Here is a 23,138-nt window from a genome sequence, read left to right as displayed (position 1 = left end):
TTATTAAGCAACATTTTTGTTTCTTTAAAGAAATTGAAAAACTGAAGAAATGAATCTTAGTTGTCTAATAATATTCTAGGACAATAAGTGATTTTTGTCTCTAAATAATTGAAGTTATGCTACTGGAAAGAATGATCCCATATGAAGAGCAATTTGAAATTACCTCTCAGAAAACAGTACAACTTACAATCACAATATTGTTTGCATGACTCTCCACCTGTGTACTTTAAAGGACAGCCATTCATTAAATGGTAACAGTTAGAAGCTACATGTATAACCTTAATTTCTTACATTTTAATAGGTATAATGTAAGAAAAAGCACACCATACATCAATAAGGAGGAAATTCTGCAACATTATCAGTCTAGCAATCTCTCTCCCATGTGATCATTTATGTGTGTTATGAGAGGATACTTCTCAGTCTTTAGTTTGCAAAAGAATTCACCAACAGGTTATTTAAAAGGCAGATTCTCCTTCTGCTATCCCATGTTTCTGCTAAAAGTATATTGGTAAAGGTACTAAAATTTGTATGAGTAAGGACTACTTCAGGAGATTTGGCTCAGGTGGCCCATGGATTCCACTTAGGAACAGAAGTAGTATAAAGAACTATGTTAGTCAGCAATTGAGAAAACTGGGGGGAAAGATATCAAACAGTTTTAATTTGTGAATGCTTCTTGACACAGTTGCATAAAAAATGTGATTATTATTTAAAATAACATTTTTTTTAATCTTAAATCAGATGGAGAATGATATACAAGTGATTTTTGAAGCTTCTACATGTGCCTTGTCATCTGCTTTGGTAGACAGAATTACATTTGATCCAAAACCAAAGATAGAAGATTATAGATAGCCTAAGTCTTTTAAAACTTACTATTAATTGGCTGTGAAAAGAAAACTACTGTAATTTAATAGTTTTTGAAAAAATTTATGATAGGAACACTAATTTTGAAGGTATGGGGCTTAAAAATATTTGTGTTTAGAACAAATGCAGATTTTTATTTTAACCAAAAAAAAGATATTTCCATAGTCTGTCTCTGATGCGGGCTTCCCTAGCGCCTCAGTGGTAAAGAATCCACCTGCAATGCAAGAGACCTGGGTTCAATCCCTGGGGTATTTGATCCCTGGGTCGGGAAGATCCCCTGGAGAAAGAAATGGCACTCCACTCCAGTATTCTTGCCTAGGAAATCCCATGGAGCCTAGAAGGCTATGGTCCATGAGCTTGCAAAAGAGTCAGTTAGGACTTAGCAACTAAACATCTTTGATACATTTTTTATTTTCTTTTTATGATGAGGCCAATTAGATGCTAATCCCTAAGGATTCTCCCTATTCTTTAGATTTCAGGCAGTCTTTTTGCAATGTTCTTTTAAAAGTCAGTTCTATTGATCCAGAAAACAATGACATACCTTCTCCATATATAAAAAAGCAGCCAGAAATTGTCAAGTGCTCATCGTGGTAAATGTGCCAAAACAGATGTATTATAATATAGTTAATCTTTTAATTTTATTTTATTTACAGATTCAAGAATGGCTTTGTTTAAATTGCCAAACCCAGAGAGCAGTATCAGGACAGCTGGGAGACATGGGCAAAATGCCACCTACCCAGGCAGGACCAAAAGCCTCTCCTATGCCTGTCCCTATGCAACAACCATTTCAGGAAACAGCAATGCCTGCCCCAGTAAAAGTGAAAAAGAAGGAACAAGAAGAAAAACCAGAAGCAGAAAAAACCATTTCAGAAAAGGTAAAAGAAGCGCCTTCAGGTGAAAAAAGTACCCCTAAGGAAACCATAGATCAAATCCGAGAGGAGAGTAAAGACAAAACTTCAGCCCCTCAAGAAAAAAAGTCACCCCCTGAAGACAAAAAGCCACCTTCTGAAGACAAAACGCCACTCCCTGAAGAAGAAAAGCCCCCTCTTGAAGAAAAAAAACCAATCCTTAAAGACGAAAAGCCGGCTCTTGAAGACAAAAAGTTAGCCCCAGCAACAAAAGCATCGGTTCTAGAGGAAGAACAGAAACGTGACTTACTTAAAACTCAAGTACAAATTGCTGAAGTAAAATCTGAAGGCAGAGTGCCTCCGGAAGCAGTGGAAGAAAAGAAACAACCACGGATGGAGATGGAAGATTTACCAGCCAGCGCACCTCGGCGTCTGCCTAAAGAAGATGATGGGATGACTCAAAAAATAAAAGTACAGCCACAGGCACCATGCATGGCAAAACCTGATCAGACGGAGTCTGGAAAGGAAAAAACAGTAAGTTATGTTTCTTACCTCATTTTGCAGTTTTACACCTGCAGTTTACTAATGTCTACCTAAATGTACACCAAATGCTTAATGGTAATTTTGTAAGTAAAAGCTTTCAATTAGTAGCATTTTCAAAAAAAGTCAGTAGCATTCAGAAAAAAAATACTAACATGAAGTCAGTATCCCCCTTTCACATGAAATAATGTTTGTCTTGAAATTTTTATTTACTTAGCCACTTGGTTAAGCAAGACTCAACAAATTTCTTCTCACTTGAAAATCTTTTAAGATGTGTTCAACCATAAAATTATTAAATAATTGTGATTTTTTAAAAAAGTACAGCCAAAATTCAGAAGAAACATTTTTTAGTTATTTTAGTATTGTGTGTATGCAATATAATGTATTTTGTTCAGAGTTTTATTCAGTTTGTTTAATATTGAAGGTTTATTTGTAATCCAAGCATAATCTGGAATATATGTTATTCTTTATATATTCTTCTTTTTCATTTTCTTTAATGGAAACTTTTAAGGGTTAATAAAATAGCCCATCCTAACCCAGTTTAGTTGTTTGGTTTATAGTTTTAACACATGGTTACTAATTCATCTCTGGCATATGGTACATCACTCATAAAATAAATCCAATTCGTACGTTTATCAGAGCTAGAGAAAACAGATGCCTGTGTATTCTCATTCTAATGGCTAGATCTAACTCCCCCACCCCCACCCACTGTTTCGCCTAGCTAACTACTTTGCAGAAATAGATTCTTTTTACTATTTCTTTTTTCGTGAAGCTGTCCTTGGCTCTCATGACTCTTCCCTTTTTGTTCTCTTTTTTGTCTTTCTGATTGCGCTTTTTGAGTTCTACTTTGACTGTCTCGCTGACTTTCTCTTTTCCCATCTCTATGTGATGAGGATTTTCTTTGAATTCTGTCTTCTTTCCTCTCAGGGGAGCCACATGAACATTTATTTCCTATTTCCTAAATCTTGTTGTGTACCATCTGTCTCTCTTGAGTGTTAGACCTGCATTTTCAAGGACTGAGCAGATCATTTCACTTCAGAAACTCATTGGAAAGTGGGACTCAGTGTGTTCAAATCATATCCAACTCTCTGTAGAAGCAGTTCCTGATAATGGCTTCATCATTCATCATGTCTTTAGTCTCCCAGCCGCTAATCTTCAGGGTAATCTGAGGGTTCTTCTTACACGCTGGGCTCTCCACATCACGCTTCTGTCTCTTAGCTCCTATTCCTAAGGACAATATCCTACTTATGGCCTTCATAATCTTATATCAGTGACTTGAGGAATATAATTACTAGTCAATAGGCTTCTATTTTTCCTTTCTCTAGTATATAATTATCAAGTAATTGTTCTCCAGAGTTCCAACAGTATAACTCTGTCACTCAGATATTTCTAATGATTCTCTATTTGGTTTTAATTTAAACAAGAAGCATCCAAATATTTTGTTGATGCTACTTTTTATTTTAGAAATTCATCACTTTTAATCATCTCTACTTTTCTTTAACAACCTCAGTATGTGTATACTTATTTCTAAATTAAACCTGTGCACTATATTTTCAATATGCATATTCACAAAAATATAAAAATTAAGCTAAATCACCATTTTTATTATGTTTATTTAAATATAGATACACTTGATCATAGTGAAGTATAATGAATAATAATATTTTAGAGAGTGTTGACTGTGCTTTGATGTTTGAAAATCTTGTAAGATGTTTTAATAAGAGTTCTTTGAAATTCAGCTTCTAAGTTGTTTATTTTGATATTTTGACATTTAGTGTTGATGACTCTCTAAAATAAAAAAGATAGTCCACAGAATATATCAGAAATGAAAGAAATGTATTAAGGACAGTACTTTCCAAATCTTGCTACCTGTTTTCTAGGTTTGGAATTGAAAACTATTTTTTTTTAAGTTGTGGAATGTCCATAAATAAATGTTAATCTAACTTGATACCAGTTATTTATTCCTGTTATCACAAAATGTGGTGTTCTAAAATTTTTTTTTTTTAGCAAATGGGTTGAAAACCCACTGGAATTCTTTATCTACAAAGTTTATAAACAGATTAAAATATTCTGTCTAAAGTTTGTTTGAAAAGGCAAACATGACAACTTTTTAAAATGATATGTCATTTTATCTAGCATAATCACATGATGCTTTCCAGTTATCTATCTTCAAAGGATTGTGTACACATCATGATTCTCTTGAAGAGACAGCTTGTGTTTATTTTTTTTCCCCATATACTTTCTAGTTATCATACTGATATTCAGAGTTTACTTTCTTCCTAAATATATAATATGTAGCATATTACTAATCACCATTTGTCAGCACCAAAACATTCAACCACTTTGGGGTTCTACTTTTGTCAAAAAAAAAAAATTTAAATCTTCACAATCTACAACTTTTAAAATTAATTTCTCATGAGATAATCAGCAAACCTCTATGGATAAAATAAATTCTTAGTTATTATTTATCTCAGTACAAAATATTAAAGATATTACTCAAAATATAAAGGTCTCATTACACTATGTACCACATCTGTAAAATCCTGAGGTTCTCTGGAATACTGGCTTACTCGTAAAAGATGCAGTAAATGAGTTTTGCACGCACTGCTATCTCTGTAACCTTATCGTTGTTTTTTTGTAAATTAATTTATTTATTTTAATTGGAGGCTAATTACTTTACAGTATTGTAGTGGTTTTTGCCATACATTCACATGAATCAGCCATGGGTGTACATGTGTCCCCTATCCTGAACTTTAAAAATAATTCCAGAGTAGCATTGAAACATATACATTACTATATGTAAAATAGATAACCAGTGGAAATTTGCTGGGTGACACAAGGAGCTCAACCTAGTTCTCTGTGACAACCTAGCGGGCTGGGATGGAGTGCAAAGTGAGAGGGGAGTTCAGGATGGAGAGGACCTATGTTTAGCTATGGCTGACTCATGTTGATGCATGGAAGAAACCAACACAACGCTGTAAAGTAATTATCCTCCAATTAAATAAATTAAAAATAATAATTCCAGTCAAAAGAACCACTCCTCAGAATTTAACATACAGTTTTTTTTTCATTAATATAGATACACCTTTTAAAACAAATCACTCAGTATTGAACCACTTTGTAGCTCACAGTAGTAATATTTTACTATTGAAGCAGAAATGATGACTATTATAAACTGAGCATGTTAGAAACATCCACACTTTGATTTTATTGCCAAACCTTTTGCTATTTACTTGATCCTAATAATTTTCCCCAAACCTTCTGCAGTTATTTCTTTCTTCTTTGCAGTGATACTGGCTAACAAACAAATGCAGTTTGATTTGTCACCATATTATTTTCTATGTATTACTTCAGCCATATTTCCATGGCAGAAAAATCAAGTTTCCCCAAGTGTTACATGATTTTTTTGTCTTTTCCTATTCAATAAGACAGCAGCTCAAAAGAAGATTTTACGTGTTTATTTCAACTTGTTGAATATTTGTTAAGTACTGGAATGTTTATTTGCCAAAAATATTAGACATCTGTGATAGTGTTATAGGATCATTTGCTGAAATTAGCCAGCACATGATGTGTTGAAGCAAGATTTGTTAATAGCAATAGCATATGCAATATAGATATCAAATAGTTTTCCTAGTTATGGCACATTTTTGACTAACTCTGTGTCAGATCTGATTTAACTTGATCTTCACAGCTTTTACCTTGACATGTTGCTGATGAAAAACTAATAACAATATGAAGAGTGTCAGCTTCTTTATAAATATGCTTTTGTGTTTCTAACGTTATTAACATTATCTTTAACACATGATTTTTTTGTGAGAATATCTTGTCTACCACTTACCTATTACAGGAACATTGGTTTGCTTGAAATTAGGTAATAAAAACTACAACTGAACAATAAGCTTCCATTTAAAGGTGAGCAAATGAAGTAACTGCCTTGCTATGAATTTTTACAGTATAACTCCCAGTTTTCTCCTAGGATTCTTCAGAGAACATATGACCAACTGACATAAGAAATCAAAGAATGCCGGTGTCAATCTATTTATTAAACATTTATAAAATATGATTTCTATTTGGGGCTTAAAAAGACACTAAAAATCCTACGTATTTACTTCCTAAAAGTATTTACATTTTGCATACCTGGCCTCGACTGAGAACTTCTGCCTAAATACTTAAGTTGGCTTTCCCAGCCCTTTGGACTGTGGCTCCACTCTAATTTGAAAGCAACCTAGTATTCCCCCATCAATGAGAGGTTGAAAAACAGCCAAGAATGCTTTTGTGTGAATCCCAGAGGTGGCTTGTGCCATCTTCCTTCTGAACCTGAATTCAGTTCTTCTCTGTGCACTGATGCTGTTTTCCTATCGGAAAAATCCCACCCAGACCTCGCCCTTGTGTCAGTCACTTCTCCTACTGTTCAGACACTCTATAATGATTACTTTTAAATTGCTTTTTATTTTAAATCATCATAATAGTCAGTTTATCTCTCACTATGTTCTGAGCACTGTCTAAGGTGCCTTATCACTTAGTCCATATAACTATTGATGACTTAAATATTTTATCTGTTTCAAAGAGGAGGAAACTAAATTTGTTATGCTCAAGATCACAGGGCTGAGAAGTAGCAAAGCTAAGATTATAGTCCAGTTGTGCTTATAAAGGCTGGGCTTCTAAACACTCTACATAATGCTGCCTCCCCATGATACTTCTAGCACACTGCTTTTTCATTATTATAATTATTCAACTCCCTTAGCACTTCCTACTCTAATCTCAGGCACTTTGTATATACTTTTTTACTTCGTTTAGATGTTGACATTTTTTATTTATTTGTCATGTGCATCATTCATATTGTTACAGTTTGTTGTTTGCATTTCTTTATTGCCCTATCATTTTGTCTCTCCACTCATTCCTGTCTTTCAAAATGTGTTAGTCGAATGGAGTTAAAATGTATCCTGAAATATAATAAATATTTTGAAAGGTATATTCTTCTTTGTTTTTTTTAGTTTAACATTTAAAAATTATGTGTTACACTGAAACAGAATACTGCTTGTCTGCATTTGATATATTACATTGAAAAGTTACAGCTCTCTTGATTTAAAAAAAGACAAAATTCAAACATACTTTAGCATGAACTTTTATTTCTAGTTTAAATGACCCAGAAGTTAGTATTTAAGTTATATATATGGTATATAAAGACAGCATAATTGTATAGGATAGAAAATGATGAGGTTTTCTTCAGCGAAAAGGATTCCCATGTATGTGGGACTATCTAATTTTCTCTCCAAGTCCAGTAAATTTGTGGATTTAATTTTGTTTACACTGTTCAGAATATTCAGACTAGCAATCCATTTTGACAAAACATTGTATAACTGATTAAAGATTATTCATCTATTGTTTTCCTTTGGCCTGTTAAACTTAAATAAATTGCAGGACATTAAGCAAACACATAATATTGCTTCCTTTCTTTGTACAGTCTTTAACCAAGAATTCAGTTCATAACTCCAATAAAAGGTTTTTTTTTAAAAAAAACCTTCCATTTGCCTTCGACATGGAAGCCTAAGAGTTTGACATCTTTGAAAGGGCAGAACTAAGTTTGGCAGGACAAAAATGTCTTGATACTAGAGAAGGCCTCAAGATAGGATGCCATGGGAAGGTTTCAAGGGATTCTGAATTCTTCACTGCCTCCCTCTGACCAGTCTTCAAGTCAATAAAGGGCAGTGGAATACTGAAAGGAAAAGTAGTCTGCACTTTCTGCTTTGGGTTAGTAAGAAAATATGAATCTTCATTTCTTAAACTTTTGAATAGTTGTTTCATATACAAAGACTACAAAGACTCAAGTACAGGATTCTATACATGGAGAAAAAGTGCAACATAACAAAAAAATAAAACTCAGTGAAATAGAGTCTAATGCTAAATGTACTTAGAAAAATACAGTGAAAATGTGTTCCTCAGGGAACTGAAAAATAACATTGCAATTTTCTTTTAAAAAAAGTGTGCTTAAATTATGAATACTTAACGTCCTTCCCACTAACTTTGAATCTAAGATTGAGGACTATAAGGGAACTATACCTGGAATTTTATTCTTATGTAATAATTTTAGAGGTCATTCTGGATTGTATTTGTGTTGCATGTAATAAATGCATAATTCTAACTCCTATCAATTCAAGTGATGAAAATAATGAGTAAATAAGAAAACTCAGTGATATTTAACCACATATGTACATTGTATTACATATGTAATCTATGCATATACTTTAGAATCAGTTGAATCTATTAATTTTATTAAATCTTAATATGTTACTAAATAGCTTAATGTTCTTCTCAGTAAAAAGCATACAGCCACACATTTTTGAAGCAACTAAAGGAAAACTCCCGATTTTTTAGTCCTAGGGAATTAGAAATTTGAAAGAAAATAAGCCTCCCTCACACGACTCCTTTCATCACAGTTTTCTGGAGTTACAGTACTTCAAATGTTTGAATAATGAGAGAAAATCAGACCAAACTTACACACTATGCTGTATATTCTTCTCTTAGTACTGGATACTCTTTCTTTTTTGATCAAATTATTCCCTCCTTAAGAAATGTACTCATAAAGCAAGAGTTTGTGGTGTTAAATCTATAATTGACGAGTTAACCTGCTGCTGCTAAGTCACTTCAGTTGTATCCGACTATGTGTGACCCCATAGACGGCAGCCCACCAGGCTCCCCTGTCCCTGGGATTCTTCAGGCAAGAACACTGGAGTGGGTTGCCATTTCCTTCTCCAATGCATGAAAGTGAAAAGTGAAAGTAAAGTTGCTCAGTCGTGTCTGACTCTTAGCAACTCCATGGACTGCAGCCTACCAGGCTCCTCTGTCCATGGGATTTTCCAGGCAAGAGTACTGGAGTGGGGTGCCATTGCCAGTTAACCTACATGGATACAAATTGCACTGAGAACTTTAACCCAGATATCTCACAAACAAGAGTGAATAGCCACAGAAAGGATAGGTGGATGGAGAGAGAAGCACCTCATTATGCTGATCTCTATATGTGAAGAACAACTTTTTCATTGTTTTAGTAGCAGCTGATGAAATGTACAGGTTTCTTAAAGAGGCGAAGGGGTTCGTTGGTGTGTGATCTGATAGTACACTAATAGTAATGGAGCAGACGGTCACTCACCTCTGCCAGATAGTTTACATTTATGCTAGTCAGTATGACAGAAATTGACACTGAGTTTTTTCAGTGATCATGGTATAAGGACATGACCAGTTGTTCCTACTAAACAATTCAGCCAAATGCCTTTTGATCACCTAACTTGATTTCCTTATTAAACACTCCAGACACTTTATCTTAGACCCACAGACCTGTAGAACAACATCTTTGCAGACCTATTCCACTTTATAATATGGAGAGGAAGTCATTTAGGTGAAAAATCATCATAACATCATCATAGGTAAATGATGATTGAATCTCATGAGGAATATAGAGGAAAGAAACCAGGAGGGAGAAGTCAGTAGAACATAACACTGAGAAAAGAAGGAAAGCATGAACACATCCAGAAGGGCATATAAGGGGGATTGTAAGGTAGGGATTTTGATATTTATGCATTTGAGTCTTCTGTCTAGTGTTTCTTAATTTCCTTTGTTATGTTGTGTATGTCTGATCCAAATCGTATTTTTGTAAAATGCCAATAGAGCCTTCAGAATTCATTGTATAAAATTAAAATTTCTTCTTTATTATACTCAATAAATTGTTATATATTACCATAGTTGCATTCCCTCCTTATATGTATACTTTTATTACATTGTTATGTATTATAATATGTGCCGACTCACAATAAAGAACACAAATTACACCATCAAAATTTTATTATGAAGAATCATTTTCTTGACTTTTTTTTTTTTTTCACAAGGAGCTTATGTCCCCACCCCTGTGGTTATGGTAGTTAGATATAGGACAGAAAGATGTAGAAAGCATACTGGACATAAAATGTTGTGCTCTGGTATTATGTGAGATGTGAGCAGTCACAGTGGAGATCCCTAGAAAAATCATCTAGAAAATTTATGAGAACACTACTTCACCTGTGATTACCTGTTCAATTTGTAGCTCTTAACAGAAATGAACCAGTTAGTTGGGTGCTTTTCAGCCCAACTACTATGATCTCACAATGGCAGATAAGTATTCCTTTTCTAGAAAGACATCAAAAATGGTCCAGGGAAGTTAATTTGTAGTAATACAAAGGGCAAGCATGGTTTTTTGCTTAAAAGTTGTGAAGAATGTATCAGACTGTCTTTTTTAATTGTCATGTTTTAAATTCTGCAAAAGCATTTTACCCTGTAATGTGCTCAAGATACATCTTTATCCATAAAGACAGATATTGAATTGGAATGAATGCAAATGAGTAGGGTAAGGCGAAGGTAAAATTTCAAGTATATTCAAGTCCATAGACATTTATAAATGATATTAAATTTCTTTAAGATGGGATGCTGAAGCTATGATCTAATAACTCTAGAGAAATAACAGCTAGATATTTCTCTTTAGCTAAAGCTTTCAGTCAGACCAATGATCACATAGCTTTTTTGAATTTTACAATTTCTAAACATTCATTTCAAGTGATACAGAGCTTAACAATTGTGATATAGAGATTAGCAACAGTGATATAGAGATTAACATTCATACCAAGTGAAATATAGCATTTTACATCTTTGAGTGTCTTTGAAAGGCAAGGCCTTGTTTGACCTCTCTATCTCAAAAAAAAAAAAAAAAGAATCCTTTACAGTAGGTGAGATGAATATTATTATGGTCACGTTACCTGCTTATTTCTGTTAAGTAAATATATCCCATACAGTTTATAGCCAAGTACAAAGCCCATTCTCTGATTCTTTGTTTGCCTGTTCTAATAAACCAAAAATATTAATTATGTTAAGAGAAACTTACTAAAGATTTTCTTTGGCCATTTGACTTCTTATGCAAAGTAAATGTTGAGAAAGATAATCATGTTTTGAAGGAAAATGGTTTTGAGATATAAAATACATCAATGAAATAAAATCAGTTGTGCTTAAGAACTGACATTTGATTAAACTTCAGTTAAATAAAAACTAACCTTAATATGTAACAACTATTTTTATTTTTTGTGCTCATTGATTTTTTTAAATACTGTTATATAGTTGAAAAATTCCTATAATTTCTCCTCAGTAATAGTTATTTGAGAGTAATGGGGAGGCTGTGTTATTAGTTTACCCATGTTAAGTTTTCCTGTATCTTTTCCTCCCTGCTAGGAAAAGGAAGATGACAAATCAGACACTTCAAGTTCTCAGCAGCCGAAAAGCCCACAAGGTCTTAGTGACACAGGATATTCTTCTGATGGAATATCAAGTTCACTTGGTGAAATTCCAAGTCTTATTCCCAGTGATGAAAAGGATTTGCTCAAGGGACTCAAAAAGGACTCCTTTTCACAAGAAAGCAGCCCTTCCAGCCCCTCAGATTTGGCTAAGTTAGAAAGTACAGTCCTATCTATTTTAGAAGCTCAGGCAAGTACACTTGTTGAAGAAAAGTCAGAAAAGAAAACACAGCCCCATGAGGTTTCTCCTGAGCAGCCTAAGGACCAGCAGAAAACTCAGAGTTTAGTAGAAAAACTGGAATCTACAGTTTCAGAGGAGGAGACCAAAGAGAGTCAAGAAGAAGGAGACACTTTTAAAAAAGAGAGCCAACAAGACATTCTTTCCAGAAAGGACCAAGAAAAGCCTGAATTTGTTGATGAGTTGGCTACAAGGAGACAGCCTCATGATTCAATTGAAGACAGTAGTGAAAGTGAAAACTCACCTGTTCCGCCAAGAAAAGGGAGGACTAGTGTTGGATCATCAAGCAGTGATGAGTATAAACAGGAAGACAGCCAAGGATCAGGTGAGGAGGAGGACTTCATTCGAAAGCAAATCATAGAAATGAGTGCTGATGAAGATGCTTCAGATTCTGAAGACGATGAGTTCATCAGGAACCAGCTCAAAGAGATTAGCAGTAGCATAGAAAGCCAGAGGAAGGAAGAAATCAGGGGGAAGGGGAAAGGAACAGGAGGGAAACACAGGCGACTGACGCGAAAAAGTAGTGCAAGCTTTGATGACGATGCAGGAAGACGCCATTCCTGGCATGATGAAGATGATGAGACCTTTGATGAAAGTCCTGAGCTTAAATACCGAGAAACTAAAAGTCAGGAGAGTGAAGAACTTGTAGTTGCCGGAGGAGGAGGACTCCGTCGATTTAAAACAATTGAACTCAACAGCACGATAGCCGATAAATATTCTGCAGAGTCGTCACAGAAAAAAACAGCTTTGTATTTTGATGATGAGCCAGAATTAGAAATGGAAAGCCTGACAGACTCTCCAGAAGATCGATCAAGGGGGGAAGGATCTTCTAGTCTTCATGCTTCCAGCTTCACTCCTGGCACATCCCCTACATCCGTTTCTTCTCTTGATGAAGACAGTGATAGTAGTCCAAGTCACAAAAAGGGAGAGAGCAAACAACAACGCAAAGCTCGGCATAGATCACATGGCCCTCTTTTACCTACCATTGAAGATTCTTCAGAGGAAGAAGAATTGAGAGAAGAAGAAGAGTTACTGAAGGAGCAAGAAAAGCAACGGGAATTAGAACAGCAGCAAAGAAAGAGTTCCAGTAAGAAGTCAAAGAAAGACAAAGACGAACTTCGAGCTCAGAGAAGGAGGGAAAGACCAAAAACACCACCCAGTAATCTCTCTCCCATCGAAGACGCATCTCCAACAGAAGAATTACGTCAGGCTGCAGAAATGGAGGAGCTCCATCGATCTTCATGTTCTGAATATTCACCTAGCATAGAGTCAGACCCAGAAGGCTTTGAAATAAGCCCAGAAAAAATAATCGAAGTACAAAAAGTTTATAAATTGCCCACAGCTGTGTCTTTATACTCACCGACAGATGAGCAATCTATTATGCAGAAAGACGGTGGCCAAAAGGCATTAAAAAGTGCTGAGGAGATGTATGAAGAAATGATGCATAAAAGCCAGAAATATAAAGCTTTTCCAGCTGCAAATGAACGAGACGAAATGTTTGAAAAAGAGCCTTTGTATGGTGGGATGCTAATAGAAGATTATATTTATGAATCTTTAGTAGAAGACACATACAATGGTTCACTTGACAGCAGTCTGCTCGCAAGGCAAGAAGAGGAAAATGGATTTTTGCAGCAGACAAGGAGAGAGCAAAAAATGAGACTTCCGGAACAGATTTATGAAGATCCCATGCAGAAAATAACAGACCTCCAGAAAGAGTTTTATGAGTTAGAAAATTTACATGCTGTTTTGCCTCAAGAAGACATAGTTTCAAGTTCTTTTATCATCCCAGAAAGTCATGAGATTGTTGATCTGGGTAGTATGGTAACCTCTACCAGTGAAGAAAAAAAATTATTAGATGCTGATGCTGCCTATGAAGAACTCATGAAAAGACAACAGATGCAGTTAACACCTGGAGCTAGTCCAACCCAGCCCCTCATCAGGGACGATCTGACAGAGTCCACTGTGGACTTTGATAGGGTACCTGATGCGTCTTTGACATCAAGTGTTCTCTCAGGAGCATCTCTTACAGATTCAACCAGCAGCACAACACTCTCCATCCCAGATGTTAAAATAACCCAGCATTTTTCAGCAGAAGAAATTGAGGATGAATATGTGACTGATTATACAAGAGAAATTCAAGAAATAATTGCTCATGAATCACTGATTTTGACCTATTCTGAACCTTCAGAAAGTGCTACATCAGTCCCACCCTCTGACACACCATCTCTCACATCATCTGTTTCTTCAGTTTGTACCACAGATAGCTCCTCACCCATTACTACCCTGGATAGCATGACCACAGTTTATACTGAGCCAGTGGACATTGTAGCTAAATTTGAAGATGCTGAGGAAATTTCTTCATCAACGTATTTCCCAGGCAGCATTATAGACTATCCAGAAGACATAAATATACCTTTAGATCAGACAACCATACAGGATGGTAGAGCTAGTACAGATCACATTGTGATTTCCTTATCTGATATAGAACCTTCTCTCGTAGAATCTGTAGGAACTAAACTTGAGGGGCTAATTGCTGACACTGTTTCTACTGACTTATCTATATCTGAAAAAGATGCAGCGAAGAAGGCCAGAAAGGAAACAGGGGATGGACTTATTCTGGAAGTTTTGGAAGCTTATAGAGATACTAGGAAGGAGTCTGAGGCTGAACTGACAGAAATTAGCTTACCTGACACTGTGTTTGATCAGACACCTTCTTCTGTAAAAACTCTTCCAATGAAGGAGCAGGTTTCAATGACATGCTTTTTACCTGAAGAGGTTTTGGATCAAGCAAAACCTGCATCTCAGCTACCATCTGGCACTCCTCCCGTTTTCTCTCTTCCAACTAAAACTCGTCCATTCCTTCGAAGTTCTTCTTTGGACATATCAGCCCAACCCCCTCCCCCTCCTCCTCCCCCTCCTCCACCTCCTCCGCCTCCCCCTCCTCCTCCTCCTCCACCTCTTCCTCCACCAACCTCACCTAAACCAACTATTCATCCTAAAAAAAAATTAGCAGTTACAGCTCCAGTGACTGCAACTACTGCAGCTACATCTCTAGTAGATTCTGTTACTACAGTGGAGACCACATCTGCTCCCAGCAGTAATGGGTTACCTATGACAAAAGTATATACCGCTGCACCTCCTCCTGTTCCTCCTAAGCCATCTTTAATTCCATCTGGACTTGTATTTACACATAGACCCGAGCCAAGCAAACCTCCACTTGCTCCTAAACCAGCAGTTCCTCAACCTCCAGTCACGACCCCAAAACTAACAGATACATATCCCAAACCAACAGGTCTACCTTTAACTACAAGTATGACATTAAATTTAGTGACATCAGCAGACTATAAATTGCCTTCCCCTACCTCTCCACTTTCCCCTCACTCTAACAAGTCCTCGCCAAGATTTTCCAAGTCTCTTATGGAAACTTATGTGGTTATCACATTGCCATCTGAACCTGGCACTCCAACAGATTCTTCACCTAGTCAGGCTATTACCAGTTGGCCGTTGGGATCACCCCCCAAAGATCTGATTTCCACTGTACCAGTATTTTCTGTAGTTCCTCCTATGACAGCTGCGGAAATATCAACTTCTTCACAACAGAGCCTGTACATCTCCAGAGCTTTGGAGACATTTGCTGCTATCCCAGTCACAACACTGTCTTCATTTCAAGCAACTTCAGCTTCAGTTACACAGTTTCACCCAACTGAAGTTTCCAAGGCTGAGGTTCCAGCAGCAAGAAGTACAGTCCCTAGTGTTGGTCTCAGCAGTGTCTCTATATCCTTTCCTCCAGAGCCTCTTGCTCTAGATCACCTCCGTTCAGAGAAGCAGCAGCATAAAGAAGGTGTCCAGTTGCAGCTTGTTGGTGATGCCATTGATCTGCGTACAGTACCCAAAGTAGATGTTAAAGTAACTGAAAAATGTATGGATCTTTCTGCCTCTGCAGTGGATGTGAAGAGGCAGACCACAGCAAGTGAAATGTATGGGAGACAAATTAGTGCTGTCCAACCCTCAATTATAAATCTGAGCGCAACTTCATCAGGAGTGACTCCTATATCCCTGGTTACAGAGACAGTGACTGTTGTTACATGCACAGCTACTGCGAGTTACACCACAGGCACAGAAAGCCTAGTGGGTCTAGAACTTGCAACAGCAGCACCACTCCAGCTTACTACATCAAAGCATGTGGAGCCACTATACAGAGTACCAAGTGGCCAGACCTTTCCTACAATTAGGGAGGAAGCACCAATAAACTTATCTTTAAGTACTTCTGCACTCCCAGTGACATCAGCTCCTACGAAACCTGTTACTGCACCTCCTGTTGGTGTCACAAATGGATGGACTGATAGCTCCACATCTCAGAGCATCACTGATGGGGAAGTAGTGGATCTCAGTACCTCCAAAACTCACAGAACTGTTGTAACAATGGATGAAGCTTCTTCAAATGTGGTGACTAAAATAATAGAAGATGATGAAAAACCTGTTGATCTGACTGCAGGAAGAAGAGCTGTGTGCTGTGATGTGGTTTATAAGTTACCCTTTGGAAGAAGCTGCACAGCACAGCAGCCTGCAACCACTCTTCCTGAAGATCGTTTTGGTTATAGGGATGATCACTATCAATATGCTCGATCAGGGCCATCTGGTTATAGAGGGATTGGGGGAATGAAACCTTCCATGTCTGACACTAATTTAGCAGAGGCTGGACATTTTTTCTATAAAAGTAAGAACGCTTTTGATTATTCTGGAGGAACTGATACAGCAGTAGATCTTACTTCAGGGAGAATTACTACAGGTCAGTATGATGTAGCAACAGACCTTTCTTTGAAATATCATGGTGTTCCTCATCTCATTTCAGGATGACAATGTGGTCTTATTTCCAATTTTGTTATTTTTTATCTTTCTGTGGATGTTTTGGCAATATATTTTGGAGTACATGTTCATTTTTGTTTCTCCACTTTTTTTTTTAAAATTTGTTCCACCCAAAGTCGCCTGCATGTGCCTGCATGTTCAACGTTGCTTTTATTCTGCACCTGAGTAGGTTAATAACCTGTGGATTTGCATGCAGTCCTGTTCATTATGTTCTTCAAGACTGAGAGGGCTTTCCAATCCCCAAAACATCATTCATTCTAGGAACTGGACTATAACTCTCCCCTGTATTTCAGGTGAGGTAATGGATTATTCAAGCAAGACTACAGGTCCATATCCAGAAACTCGACAAGTCATTTCAGGAGTTGGGATTAGTACCCCGCAGTATTCCACAGCAAGAATGACTCCACCTCCAGGACCCCAATATGGTGTGGGGAGTGTTTTGAGGTCGTCTAATGGGGTTGTCTATTCTTCAGTAGCAACTCCAGTTCCTTCCACGTTTGCTATCACCACACAGCCTGGCTCCATCTTCAGCACCACCATGAGGGATTTGTCTGGTGTGCACACAAACGACGCTGTGACTTCCTTGTCCACCCTGCACCAAAGCCAGCCAATGCCTCGATCCTATTTCCTAACAACTGGTGCATCTGAAACAGACATTGAAGTCACTGGTATTGATATCAGTGCCAGTTTGCAGACTATCACTATGGAGACTCTCACAGCTGAGACGATAGACTCGGTTCCCACCCTGACCACAGCGTCTGAAGTATTTTCTGAAGTGGTGGGAGAGGAAAGTGCGCTTTTAATCATCCCCGAGGAAGATAAGCAACAACAGCAGCTAGACTTGGAGCGTGAGCTCTTGGAACTGGAAAAGATCAAGCAACAGCGTTTTGCTGAGGAGTTGGAGTGGGAACGGCAGGAGATTCAAAGGTTCCGAGAACAGGAAAAGATCATGGTTCAAAAGAAGCTGGAGGAGCTGCAGTCGATGAAGCAGCACCTCCTCTATCAGCAAGAAGAGGAGCGGCAAGCCCAGTTCATGATGAGGCAGGAGACGTTAGCACAGCAACAGTTGCAGCTGGAGCAGATCCAGCAGCTGCAGCAACAGCTTCACCAGCAGCTGGAGGAGCAGAAGATTCGCCAGGTCTACCAGTATAACTATGACCCTTCTGGAACTGCCTCTCCACAGACCACTGCAGAACAGGCCATCCTGGAAGGTCAGTATGTTGCCCCAGAAGGTGGTCAGTTCTGGGCAACCGAAGATGCAACCACCACAGCCTCAGCTGTGGTGGCGATTGAAATACCACAGAGCCAGGGATGGTACACAGTTCAGTCTGATGGGGTGACTCAGTACATTGCCCCACCTGGCATTCTGAGTACTGTTTCAGAAATACCTCTGACAGATGTAATTGTCAAAGAGGAGAAACAGCCCAAGAAGAGAAGTTCTGGAGCTAAAGCCCGTGGCCAGTACGACGAGATGGGGGAAAATCTGGCAGATGACCCCCGCTGCTTTAAAAAGATAGTGGACAGCGGGGTACAGACTGACGATGAAGATTCAGCAGATCGGAGTTATGTGAGTAGGAGAAGGAGAACTAAAAAGAGTGTCGATACAAGTGTCCAAACAGATGACGAAGATCAGGATGAATGGGACGTGCCTGCTAGATCTAGGAGGAAAGCTCGCGTAGGGAAATATGGTGACAGCCCTGCAGAGGTGGACAAGGCCAAACCCCCTTCCAAAGTCTCCAGCATAGCCGTTCAAACAGTAGCAGAGATATCTGTGCAAACTGAACCAGTTGGAACCATAAGAACGCCTTCGATACGGGCACGCGTGGATGCCAAGGTAGAAATAATTAAACACATTTCAGCACCTGAAAAGACTTACAAAGGGGGCAGTTTAGGATGTCAAACAGAAGCAGATTCAGACACACAAAGTCCTCAATATCTGAGTGCCACCTCTCCACCCAAAGACAAGAAACGCCCAACACCTTTAGAAATTGGTTATTCATCTCACCTCCGAGCAGATTCCACACTACAGCTGGCTCCTTCCCCACCCAAATCTCCAAAAGTCCTTTATTCTCCCATCTCACCACTTTCACCAGGCAAAGCCTTAGAATCAGCCTTTGTACCTTATGAGAAACCCCTCCCTGATGATATAAGTCCACAAAAAGTACTGCATCCAGATATGGCTAAAGTTCCCCCAGCAAGTCCTAAGACAGCCAAGATGATGCAGCGCTCCATGTCTGACCCCAAGCCTCTGAGTCCAACAGCAGACGAAAGTTCCAGGGCTCCTTTTCAGTATACCGAGGGCTACACGGTAAGAGTACTTCTTTTCAGTTAGAAGACAATGGCTGAGTTGATGTTAACTGTGTGTTTGCAGACTTTAGGAAGCCGTGACACTCCTGGTGCCTAATTCTAAATTTCAATGAGGACTATTTCATTAGAAAATTTGGGGGAGGGGGAAGCAGAAAATTATACATCCATGTAGAAATAGAAAAAAAAAAGGCAAAATGAGAAAAATGTATATTATTTGTGATTAATGAGATTGAACGTTTTGTTCTAATCTTGAAATCTCCCAAGTGTCAATTGTAGGCTGATTTCAGTGAATAAAACTAATATTCACATATGGTAGAATAAGTATTGAATAAATAGATAAGGCAAAGGATGACCAAAAATTTAAACCCATGGATACTGGAATTCTTAGTGGGAGGATCCTTGAAGATCATTTAATCAATCTATTCTTCTTCTTCCAGAATGTTACTCTTTGCTGCTCAAAATAAAGCATTTCTAGGGCATAAAGTATAATTTAATCTTCATAGCTCATCCATGCTTATTTTGTTTCTGGCAATTTTCTGAATCTAATATCAGGTAAGCCTTAATCTTAGTGCTTACAGAAGAAAAAATTTTTATGTTTCTTCAAATAGATTTAATTAATAATTACTTAAGTTTAATAATTTGAGTTTATTTTAAATATGCTTCAAAGTGAAAGGAACATATATAGGAATGTTGGACATATATGAAGATCTCTATAACTGGGAATAAGGAATGTTAATAATCAGGTTAAAAAGCAAGCTATCTACTTCAACAAAACCTAATATATATCATTAGAAAGTTATTAATAAAGTAATAGTTCTACTTAAAACAAGATTTATGTTTATATCCCCTAATTACACTGATTTCTAAACTCTAGATCTTAAAATCCTGAAGCTTTTAAATAGGTTTTTCTGAGAAATTACTCTATTGTGACTGACCCAAATGTGTCTAACACTGGCTATGGGCTGAAAAGTGTGCCATTATATGTAACTGTAAGCCAGTTTTTAGGTGTATAGTAATATTAATAGTCATACTAATAAATTAAAATCCTTATCTAAGTGTTCCAGTTTCGTAGGGGCATTTTGTTATTATGTACTTTCTCAAAAAGAATGTATAAACTGTCTTCATGGGGGTAGGGAATAGAGGTCATAATTTTTTTTTTATTTACTTATCATAACTAATCAGGGAACCACTGCTACATTGAGATTTCATTCAGTTTCCATGTATGGCTTTGTTTCTAGAATTAAATATATTGAGAGAAATATTTTTAACTTAGTTGTAATGTATAGGTATTTATTTTTATAGCAGTGACCTATGAATTCACCTAAAGAGTTATCTAGAAATCTTTGAAAATATATTATTTAGCAGTATTTTAAACTTATACTCAAGGCTTCTGTCCCAGAAAGAACAGCCTTCTCCATGCGGTATATTGACCATTAATTTAACATTTCACCCTATACTCTTAATTCAAATGAACCCAGGTATAGAAGAGATTCAAGGTGTCAATATTTTTCCTCACAGTATTCTCTTAGGTTTTAGAAGTGTGAAATGAAAGATACAATGTGTTGTATGTATTGTATTATTGATTATAGTGGTGATATTGTTTAACTATCTAATCCTAGAAGAAGTTGGATAGAATTACCAAATAATACTCTGAGCCTGAAAAATCCTAAGTGTATTGAACTTTGGAACACAATCCAGTAGTTCCTTTTTCTAAGTGGTCACACTCAGTGCAGGCTTCAGTATGGAATGCTGCTGCTGCTGCTAAGTCGCTTCAGTCGTGTCTGACTCTGTGCGACCCCATAGACGGCAGCCCACCAGGCTCCGCCTTCCCTGGGATTCTCCAGGCAAGAACACTGGAGTGGGTTGCCATTTCCTTCTCCAATGCATGACAGTGAAAAGTGAAAGGGAAGTCGCTCAGTCGTGTCCAGTTCTTTGTGACCCCGTGGACTGCAGCCCACCGGCTCCTCTGTCCATGGGATTTTCCAGGCAAGAGCACTGGTGTGGGGTGCCGTTGCCTTCTCCAATATGGAATAATTGTATACAAACTCAAAACTACTGTTTTGTTGCATGTGTAAGGTAGACCATTTTATATACAGGCAGTGTTCTTAGCACTTTAGATACTCTGATTTAAGATGGGAATTTTATAATTTATTTCTTGGAAAATTTCTAAACATTCCTTGTGTTCATTTTAAACTAAAACCAGTCTCTCAATTATAAACACAAATTACTAAATATTAGTTGTACTGAAAAGAATAATCTAAGTGATATTCATGGTGATACGTTTGTTTAGCTCAGTAATTTCCATACTGTTAATTTTCTCAAACCAATAAAATTGAAAAAAAATTAAAACATCCAATCAACATTAAGACAACATAGTAACACATATAATTCAGCATGAAAGATCAGTTTTATATGGCATGACATTCTGTAGTCAGTTCTCTTCTTGGAAGTACCAGGGAATGTTTCAAGGGAGGAAGTTCTCAAACAGGAAAGTGAGATCTCTGTTGGACCATGAAGAGCAAAATGGAAGTCATTCTGGAGGAAACAGATATACAAGTGTTCAGACTGATGAACAGACAGAAAACAAAGAGGAGGAGAAAAGGATTTACTATAAATGAAAGACAAGGAAGGGATAGGTGCCAGGGGATCTAATTTGCTGAGTTCAGGTTTTGTTTTACTTCCCTTGCCTGTGGGGAGCCTAACCCAAGCCACCATCATTTTTTATTTACACTATGCCCTAGGCCCTGGACTCCTCCACTCTTGCCTTCCTTACCGCTGCTGCTGCTGAGTCGCTTCAGTCGTGTCCGACTCTGGGTGACCCCATAGACGGCAGCCCACCAGGCTCCCCCATCCCTGGGATTCTCCAGGCAAGAACACTGGAGTGGGCTGCCATTTCCAGTGCTCCAACCACTGACCTTGCTGGTCTTTTGAGTATGCCTCATCCCCACCCAGGGAGCCTGTTCGGAGCTCTCTCTCCCCAGATGGTTGTCTGATTCACTCCTGCGTACAGATTTCTGGTTAAATTTCACTTCAGTCTCTATATAAACCTATCACCTTGAATTCCTGCACCCTCCAAACATGTATATTAATGTGTTAGTACATATTTAATGAAATATCATCTACTTTATCCTGATGAACATAACCTCTACAAAAGCAGGAACTTTGTTTTGTTTGCTGCTATAATCCAAGAGCCTAGAACAGCACCCAACACAAAGCAGGTCTTCAATATTTATTCAATAAATGTATTAAAGGAAGGATTGCATGGAAGCAGTGGGTTAGGACATGCATTAAAAGACTCCAGCTGGTTACCTTTTCATTGCCACAGTCTAGACCCATCCTAGCAAGTCCTTTTGATAATCTGTACTGATAACTTCCTATACTAAAAGTGTCAGTTCCACTTTGGTTTTATATAGATATTTGCACCACTGGGTACAAGTTAAACAGCATTTAGCTATTAGACAGTCCAGATGCCTTACAGATGATGAACAAAGCCCAGAGTAGGCTAGTGCCTTTATCATGATTTCTTAATGAACCTGTAACCTGGCAGCTAGAATGCTAAACTTGGCACTTTACAGTTATTCTCTATTTGTCTCTTCTGAGGCTTTTGGAACATTTTCTGATTTTGTTGTTTGTTTGTTTGTTTTTTGCTAATTTAGTACCATGTTTTGTGTCTGTCTTTTTATCTTGTCATTTCCTCTGTTCTCCCCCAAATTCTAATTTAAACCCCTGTCAATGAGGTTTATTCATTTTTTAACTTGCTTACATTCTCTCATTATCACATTCATCCATTCACTGGTCTTTTTTAAACACTGTGGGAAACTCTCTAAAACATACAGGATAAGGCAGAGTTCATGCTTGACCTCCCACCACTGTGATCAATTTGTTCTTCTTGCCCCACTGTTGTATTCATTTGCTAGGGCTCTTGTAATAAGGTACCACAAACTCAGTAAGTTAAGCCACAAAAATGTGCTGTCACACTGCTAGAGACTAAAAGTCCAAAATCATGGTGTGAGCAGGGTTCATTCTTTTGCAGGCCTCCCTCCTAGCTTCCGCTAGCCTCCAGCGTTCCTTGTCTTTCAGAAGGTGGTCTCCCTGTGTCTCTTTGAATCGTCTTCCCTCTCTGCATGGCCATCTCTACGTCCAAATTTCCCCTCTTTATCAGACACTGGT

At 37.7% G+C, this 23,138-nt stretch overlaps 1 protein-coding gene across 1 annotated transcript in view; it reads left to right on the top strand.

Moving 5' to 3' along the window:
• The window catches only part of PCLO (piccolo presynaptic cytomatrix protein), a 378,440-nt gene that overhangs the window by 184,544 nt on the left and 170,758 nt on the right, over positions 1–23,138 (top strand). Inside the window, exons 4-6 of the mRNA XM_018047285.1 lie at positions 1,515–2,243; positions 11,496–16,584; positions 16,955–18,969. Coding sequence (XP_017902774.1) covers positions 1,515–2,243; positions 11,496–16,584; positions 16,955–18,969 — 7,833 coding nt within the window. The remainder of the gene's footprint in view (positions 1–1,514; positions 2,244–11,495; positions 16,585–16,954; positions 18,970–23,138) is intronic.

The sequence above is a fragment of the Capra hircus genome, chromosome 4 (assembly GCF_001704415.2).
Source record: "Capra hircus breed San Clemente chromosome 4, ASM170441v1, whole genome shotgun sequence".
Classification (NCBI taxonomy): domain Eukaryota; kingdom Metazoa; phylum Chordata; class Mammalia; order Artiodactyla; family Bovidae; genus Capra; species Capra hircus.
Note: the sequence above shows the minus strand (reverse complement) of the source record. Positions and strands in the feature narration are given on the sequence as shown.